General features: G+C 48.1%; 1 protein-coding gene across 7 annotated transcripts in view; it reads right to left on the reverse strand.

Moving 5' to 3' along the window:
- The window catches only part of Smoc1 (SPARC related modular calcium binding 1), a 180,456-nt gene extending 172,105 nt beyond the window's left edge, over positions 1–8,351 (reverse strand). For 6 of the 7 annotated variants that reach the window (XM_008845928.3, XM_008845927.3, XM_008845925.3 and 3 more), the window contains exon 1: positions 8,017–8,130. In XM_008845928.3, coding sequence (XP_008844150.1) covers positions 8,017–8,115 — 99 coding nt within the window. In that variant the 5' untranslated portion in view covers positions 8,116–8,130. Of the gene's footprint in view, positions 1–8,016 lie in introns of all 7 variants that reach the window. The other variant, XM_017801295.1, reaches the window with a different exon arrangement.
- Between the last annotated feature and the right edge of the window lie 400 nt (positions 8,352–8,751).

The following is an 8,751-nucleotide window of genomic DNA, read 5'->3' on the forward strand; positions in this document are numbered from 1 at the left end:
GGGGAGGGAGGGAGAGAGGAAACACTTGACAGTAGAAAATGGGGAAAAGAAGGAGGATCAAAAATCAGTGTGGGTAGTGAGGGGGGCAAGAGAAGGTTATGGCGGTGTAAATATGATCAAAATATATTCTATATGTAGAAATGTCACAATGAAATGTGCTGTGTATAATTAATATATGTTAATTAAAAAAACAATCTAATCTCTGCATGTCAAGTGTTTAATAGCTTTTATAAATGTGGCTAATATTGGACCCTTGCAAAAAGTTCTATTGGACAGCACAGGTGCCGTTGCTGGTTAGTGGCCCCGTACACCTGAAGGAGTGAGCTGTACCCTTTTATAACACTCAGCATCTCACTCACTCATTTCCTACTTCTATGCCCCCCATGGGTTCAAGAACATATGCATAACAAACTTCCACAATTATAAAGCTCCCATCACTGTCCTGGATACTTACCTGTGTAAAGATAACCATTCTTCCAGGGCTAGGCAGATAGCTCAGTTGGTTCTTGCCTTATATATTAGTTACTTTTCTGTTGCTGTGATAAAAACCATGACCAAGGCAACTTACAGAAGAGTTTATCAGGCTTATAGTTCCAGAGGGTAAAAGTCCATCATGGTGGAGGTGTGGTAGGAGGCAGCCGGAGAGAAAGCTGAGAGTTTACATCTTCAAGCAAGCACAGGAAGCAGAAGTCAAACTGGAGGCAGGACATGACTATGAGCTCTCAAAGCCCCCCACCCAGTGCTGTACTTCCTCCAGCAAGGCTGCACCTCCTAAACCTCCACAAACAGTGCCTCCAACTGGGGCTAAATATTTAAATACTTGGAGCCTACAGGGAACATTCTCATTCAAACTACCACACCTCGCAAATACAAGGATCTGAATTTGATTCCCAGGATCCCCATATTAAAAAACCTGGTATGATAACACACTTGTAATCCCAGCACTGGGGAGGCAGAGACAGGAGGATCCCTGGAGCTCCCCAGCTAGCTTGCCTAGGCTATTTGATAACTCCAAGCCAGTTAAAGACCCTGTCTCAAAAACAAAAGTAGGGGGCTGGAGAGATGGCTCAGCAGTTAAGAGCACTTGCTAGTCCTGCAGATAACCCAGATTCAGTTCCCAGCACCTATGTGGTGGCTCATAACAACTCCAGTTCCAGGGGATCCACTGCCCTCTTCTGTCTTCTGGTCTCTTCAGGTACCAGGTCTCAAGCATATATATGCAGGCAAAGCATTCAAAAAAACAAAACAGGAAAAGGGTAGACTCCGATTGAGGAATGACACCCAAGGTTGTGTTCTGGCCACTCACATGCACACATGCAGACATACACAGCACACACACCACTAGGTTTCTCCATTGCCAATATTTTTTTAAAAAGAAAGATAATCCTTGTAGAATCTTATTTTCTGCTCTGTAAGATGGTTTTTAAGAAGGGGCAAGATCACTCACATGTACAAGGTATTTATCAGGTTTCCAGCCATCGGACACATTGCCTCATGGGACCTCACTCAGTCCTGGTCCTGGTTAAGCAAGAATAGGCTACACAGAGATCAGAGCTGCCTTCCCTGCAGAGTAGAGGCTGCCCTGCGCTGCTGCGGGCAAAAGGAGTCTGAAATCAAACCATGTAACATCAGCAGGTCCGTAGAGCTCTATACCTAACAAACAGGCTGGGGCCAAAGGGGAAGTTATTTTGTGATCCAGCAATTGAGTTTAGCTGATGTCAGTGCAAAGAAAAAGCCAATTAGTTTCTAGAAGGACCTGTGGTGCTTCGAGTCTTCACGAAAACGGCTGCAAGTGTTCGAGGAGACCCAATTCTCTTATCCCCTCACCGTGACTCACTGCTGCTCAGAGCACGCACTGTCTGCAATGCTAACCCTGTTTGGCAGGCTTCGTGGCAGCTATGATCGATTTCTCATCAGCAGCTCAACCCTTGTCCTCTCCCAAACAGCTCAGCAGCGACAAACACAGAGGGGGGTGGGGGCCTTCCACACTGACAGGCCCCACCACTGGCAGCGATGCCAGAACTTGGCCGCCTGAACAATACATGTCTATGTGGTCTCTTGGGAGAGAAAGGCCGCCCTGTACCTGCTATGTGGGGCTGTACACCCACTCCAGCCCCTGCAAAGTGCAGGAGGAGGTGAGAGCCAAGGCCAGACTCAAACTAGAACCAGGCTCCTGCCTCCACCACCCCCACCTCCATCACACTGGGAAAGGCAGATTCTGAGCCACACCAGCTAGTGACAGCTGTACTCGGCAGGGCTAGGGACTTGGACACAGGGGTTACATCGCTTCCCTGAACAAGGAATGGGGAAGATGATCAGCTCTGCTTTACCAGCGCATGCCCATATTTGTGCCTGAACCGAGGCCTGTTCTGGATCTAAACAGTCAACAGTTGAATCAAAAGATAATATTCATTCCCCAATGGTATATTTTACATAGAGACATACAAATACCTGGAAGAGGAGGTAGAAAAGGGCCCCTGGCGCTGGGTTGACCTTTGGTGCAAAGAATTAAATTAATCATAATCTTTGGTTCTTGACACATTCATTGGTTTATGCAGGGCTCACTTTTACTTCTTGTTTAATCATCTGTAAGAACTTCAGTAACAAAGAACTTGAAGCCCACCTGTCCTCTTCTTGCTATAAGTAAATTACTGATCCTACACATAAGGTTTTACCACAATCCTGTCTTCTGCCCCGTGACTTCACCCTGAGTAAGGATCCACCATTACTTTAATTTTCTTTTTATATCATTTTATTGTAGCTCTAAGTATTTCTTTAAAGTTTTTTTCCAGTTATTTATAAATTTATAAAAGATGTCATGCTGCCTCTTTTGGTACATCTTTTAATTTAGTATTGCATTGCTAAGATTCATCAACTTCCATCGTTTGTGTGTGTGTGTGTGTATGTGTGTGTGTGTGTGTGTGTGTGAGATGTGTGTACATGCTCATGTGTATGAATGCAAGTGTGCATGCGGAGGTTGGAGGACAGCCTTGGGTGTCAACCCTCACTTCCACCATGGGGCATCATATCTCTGTTACTTTCCCACTGCATGTGCATGGGAGCTGGTCCATAAGCTTCTAGAACTCTTTTACCTCTGCCTCCCAGGAGCACTGGGATTGTACACACTATCATATCTGGCTTTGTGTGGTTTCTAGAGATTCAAACTCAGGTCCTTATGCTTGCATAGTGTTCTAATTTGTTTCTCCACTGCTGTGACAAAATACTCCAATCAATACCAACTTGGGGAGGAAAGGGTTTATTCAGCTTACATCTCCTGGGTCACAGTTCATCAGGGAGCCCAAGGTAGGAATTTCAGGGCAAGAACCTGGAGGTAGGAGCTGGAGCACAGACCATGGAGGAACGCTGCTTACTGATTTGCTCCCCTGGCCCCTGCTTAACCTGCTTTCTTATACAACACAGGCCCACGTGCCCAGGGGTGGCACCACCCACAGTGGGCTGGACCCTCCCACATCGCTCAACAATCAAGAAGATGCCCTGCAGACATGGCCACAGGCCAGTCCTATGGAGGCAATTCCCCAGTTGAGGCTCCCTCAACCCAGGTGTGTCAAGTTGACACACTAAAGCTATCTAGCACACATAGCAAGCACTTTATTCTCTGAGCTATCCCCTAGCCAGATTCAGTATCATTTTTGCATGTCAACATTGCTCATATGTTTAGGCTGAGTATAATTTTCCATGAATTCATCCCGGTTCATTCATCTCTCCTCCCACTGATGGGCAACTTGACTTCTTCCAAGCTTGCAGCATCATGAGCATCACAGAACACAGCAGCATCCTATTGGATGCGTGTTTCTCTGAGGCATGATACCTAGGAGTAGAACTGCTAGGCCAGTACAGATGTGAAACTCAACTGCAGGAGATGAGATGGTATCAAATCTTTGCTGATAGACTGCATCACCTAGGCATTCTTAGATGCTTGTTTCCTCTCCCTAGCCACCTCAATAAAGTTTCACATTTCAGCTCTACCAGGATGTTTAAATCAAGTTCTTGGCTTAATCCTTGAAAGCATCTCAGATGAATTTTCTCATATTGAAAAAGGTGAGTTAGATAATAGGAGACATTCTTTTTTTTTTTTTTTTTCAGTCTTTATGAGACAGGGTCTCCCTGTAAGCCCCAGCTGGCCTGGAACTTGCTATGTAGATCAGGCTGGCCTTGAACTCACAGAGATCCCCTGCCTCTGCCAGCCTCTGTCTCCCAAGTGCTGGGACTAAAGGCATGTGCAACCACACCCAGCAAGATAACAGACATTCTAAGCGGAGCAAAGACCCTCCTCCAGACCCTGAGTTAGAGAGTCCAATGAGACGAAATGGTCCAAAGCTGTTTTATTTTTGACAATAGGAGATAGAAACCAGGACTGGAGTAGAGCTAGAACCCATTTCCTCATCTCAATGGCATACCCAGTTTTGCCTCACCCCATAATCACTGTAGACACAAGAACAAAAGCCTGAAAATGGAAAGCCCAGTTTGTAATTCCAAATTCAAATTGGGGGAGGGGGTTCCAGGTTGGACAGCAGCACATAATCCACTTCATTTCATACTCCTTAGCAGAATGCATTACAGTATCACCAACACAGTGATGAGTCAGACCCCTATTCAGCCCCAAGGAACTTGCAAGTTTCCTCATTTCCAAGACAGGATCAGACAAGAAGTGCCCAAAGGGTGACAGTGCTGGGAAGAAGGTGATGCTCCCTGTGGAAGGACTAGTGGAATTAAAACACAGAGAGAAGGTGTTCAAAGGTGACAGTGATCAATTCCATCCAAAAGAACTGCAGAAAATTTCTCAGAGGGTGATATTGAAGCCAGAATCAAGTAAGCAAGAAGAAAGAAAACAAAGAATATACCTAAAACAATTAGGAAATCGATTTCTGACTCATACTCAAGTTTCCCCTATTCTCTTGTTTCTCACATTTCTTCAGTCTGTTCCCAGTTTCTGGTCCAACTCAAGCACCAAAAGCCCACGGATCAGTGTTAAACATTCATTGTCTGTACTCTTTTTATTTTTCATTCCACAATCACCAGCAAAGTAAATCTCTACCAGGTACCTGGGCCTGTGCTAAACTCTAGGGATGTATGAAAGGACAGGATGGGCTCAGTCTTGGCCTCTTCCCACTCCCTCGCTTCAAGGACAGACAGAAGATTGAACAAAGACAGCTGATTTGACCTGACCACCAGTCAGACTTCATCAGCCTGGGCCAGCCCTGCCTTTTGCCCTTTCGGCCCTGAAACATTTTCAGAAAATTTTGCAGGATTAAAGAAATGACTGCCTACTCTGTAATTAAAAGAATCCTGACCAGCATCCCAGGTAGCCAAGCAGCTGCTCATAGCTAAGTGAATCAAAAATCAGGTGCTTCCTACATAACAACCTCCAATCTGATACTTGATAGCTGCTGGTTTCCAGAGTCAAACAAATGTCAGGAATTTTATGAAGGAAGGCAGGAAGCAAATAAGGGGGCAAGGATTGGGGTCTAGGCCTTGAGGGAGCTCAATTAGTGAGTCAGATAAAGTTAAAGTGAAAGGGCTGGTTTCCTAGAAAGCCAGCTGGAAAAGATGGCAATCCTTAAGCCTCTGTCACTCAAAAGATTAACAGAAGAGACCTGGGGTATCCAAAGGGAATTCTGCAATAAGTCAGATGTTTTTGCTCTTCCTATGACACCATTGCTCTCAACCAGAGCCACATTTCTGGGGCCACCAAGAAGTAATAGGAGAGAGCTGACATCTTTTGAGATAGGGTTGAAATTCAAACATAACCCTTTATCAATAGAGACACTGAATATATTGTTAAGAATTCCTCTGCTAACTCACCTGAAGCTTTAGGGTTCAGAATTTTCTCATGGAGTCATCCCTCCCTTTAACTGGATGAACACTCCCTGCAGCTTCTGGGCAATGTAGAAAGCGCACAAGATGATCCATGTAAACTTGGATCTGGCTCCCACAGCCATATATACACCACAAGAAATTCAAACAAGGTGGTTAAGTTCCCATGTTTTACTTCCCCACTTGCAAAATGGGACTAAAAAGACTCCCCTTCTTTTTTTAAGAGATTGTGTGAAATGCCCAGCCCAGGTGTTGATAATGGGTGGCTCTCCCTGTTGCCCAGAAATGCAACCTGATAACTACATGCTTAGGAGTGCAACTTCCCATGCTATTTTTTTTAAACACACATGCACATTGTGCGTATGCACATGTATATTTGACAGAAAACAAGCTGGGCCATCAACAAGTCTATTTATGGGTCCTACTTATGCGCCATCACTTTTACCAAATTAATAAACTAAAGAAAGTGGAGGAAAACTTAGCCAAAGTCTATTTCTCCTAATGTCCTAGCTTTCTCCTAAAAGTTGCTTCCTCTAATTTCAGGAGGTAGGGAAGGAAAGCCATATGGCTTGAGACGTTAGACATGCCCAGCAGCAAGCAAGCCCCCCACCATTTGTGGGAGGGCCTCTCTCCTTTCGACCCTCCGTGGGCCGGCATCCAGATTTCAGTCTGGGTGCTCTGGTCTGCGTCTCTGTCTTGACTGTTCCTAATTATTGGAGGGAACGCAGGGCTCTCTCTCGTCTGACCTCAAAATTTAAGAGCTTCAAGTCCTAATATCAAACCAAACAGCTTCATTTTAAAGGCATCCTCATCTGCATCCATAAAAGTCACTCCCACAACCCTGACTTGCCCCAGCTTTGGGAATGCCTGCTGTCGAGGATTTATGACACGCCCTGGATCTAATCTGCCCCACTTTAACCGCTGCTGTTGCACATCTGGTCATAAAAGCAAGGGCCGGCCAACATGGGGACAAACACTTTTCTTTCCTAAGTGGCTGCAAATCTGAGCTCACAGTGATAGCTGGGCTCAAATGTGATCAGCCCAGCATCTGGGAAGTCATTAGGTTCATCAGTCTTTGCAAAGCTTTTCCTCCATGCACCACAGCTATAAAGATGACTCCTGTAAAGCCAAGGGCAGAAATAAAGAAGCTGCTACAGGAACAGGTGGGAATGGGGCTAGCCATCCAGGAAATGGGACCAGAGGACATTCAGGAAAGAAAACATGAGTTGATTGAGAAGCCAACCTTGTTTGCTCAGAGGTCCTAGATACTTTCACAGGACTCCTGCTGCCATCCTGAGATCCACTGAGCTGATTTATGCTGATGTCAAAGGAAACACAAGGTGATTTAACAATACATTTTTCAAGGCAGTGAATTCTTTATTAGACCAATAGGAGGGGGACAGGGCAATAATCTAGACCAGAAATGAACACAACGCTGTCGGTTCCAGAAGTTTTTATAATGCCCTGGACAACCCATCCTGTGCACAGAATTGGCACTTTTTGTGTCGTTCAGAAATTCCAATCAGACCAAGGTTCAACAAGCAACTCAACCATCCAAGTACCGAAGCAAGCCAAGGGAAGAGTCCCTTGAATACTGCGCAGCTCTTCCGAACTTCTCCACAGCCCCCCAACCCCAGTCCTCCCTCCAGGGTCGGTCGGCAGGGGGGGAGCATTAAAATTATCTGCTGTGGATTTTACGAGCAGCGACCGCTTTTTTAAAACAACAACAACACAAGGTCCTTGTGTGGCTCTCGTAACCTAAAACTCTCTAGGCAGAGCTGCCACCACCCCCTACGCCCCCCCCAACACACACCCTCTGCCTGCCAAGAACGCCAGCGAGGGGAGCAGTGCAGCAAGACCACAGGGAAGCTCTGCTCCTGCGGGAGGCCCAGCTTCCTCAGACCCTGGAGGCGCCTGGGGGCGGGGGGGATATTGGAGCAAACACCGCGGAAGAAGGGACTGGGAAAGCAAACCCACCAGTGACAGGTCAGGAGAGTCCGTGGTGCAAGAAAAGGGGGGGGGGCTGAAATCTTATTTCAGAGCAGCTATGAAGAGGCTTGCAAGAGACTGGACAGTAGGCGTGGGTCACTGTCCGACATGTCCCTTCCCCCTTCTCCAGATGAGCTGCAAAAAGCCCTGTGCTTCCCGAGCAGGTGGGCACGCAGCCGGGGATGCTCTTACCCTGGGGCCGGTGGTGCGGTGGCCGCCGGCGGGGGACAGCTGCACCAGCACGAGCAGCAAATGGGGCGTGAGCAGGCGGACGCAGCGCGCGGGCAGCATGGTGCCAGCCGGGCCGGGCAGCCGCGAGCCGGCAGTGGGCAGGGGTCGCAGGCTGGCTTGGTTCGGGGAGCCCTGGCGGCTGCCGGGAGCGCGCGGCGAGCTGCGGCGGGAGCTGGCAGAGGCTGGGTCCGCGGGCCACGGTCATGAACCGCCCGGATCCGGAGCGCGAGCGTGTGCTGTGCGCGCGGTACCCGCTGCGCTCGGCCAGGCCGTGGCGGCAGCAGGTTGGATACCGGAGCCCGGGCCATGGGAATTCCCGTTATAAACCCCCAGGAGGCGAGGGGCGGGGCCCGGCAGGCCTGAGTGACAGGCCGAGAGGCCTGTAGCAGCCGACCCTCCGGCAGGTGGAAGCCAATGGGAGAGGGGCAAGGGGGGCGGCTCTAGGGCAACCCCACCCAAGGAGCAACGCGAGTCAGGACCCACCCCCAGAGTGGGATCCGGGACCGGAGGGATGAAGAGTAACTTTCTCTAGGCTCGTTCCTCCCGGGGAACCTGGGAGCATCCCAGCAGCCTCAGCCCCTCCAGAATGGTCACCTGGCTGAAACAGAAGCCTTAAGCGCCTATGTTTTTACCTCATAGGGCATGAGTTGTCCCAAAACTGCGTGAAGAAGGCAGAAAAGATAAATCCGGGGGGGG

Source organism: Nannospalax galili, unplaced genomic scaffold (assembly GCF_000622305.1).
Source record: "Nannospalax galili isolate Female #2095 unplaced genomic scaffold, S.galili_v1.0 scaffold42, whole genome shotgun sequence".
NCBI lineage: Eukaryota > Metazoa > Chordata > Mammalia > Rodentia > Spalacidae > Nannospalax > Nannospalax galili.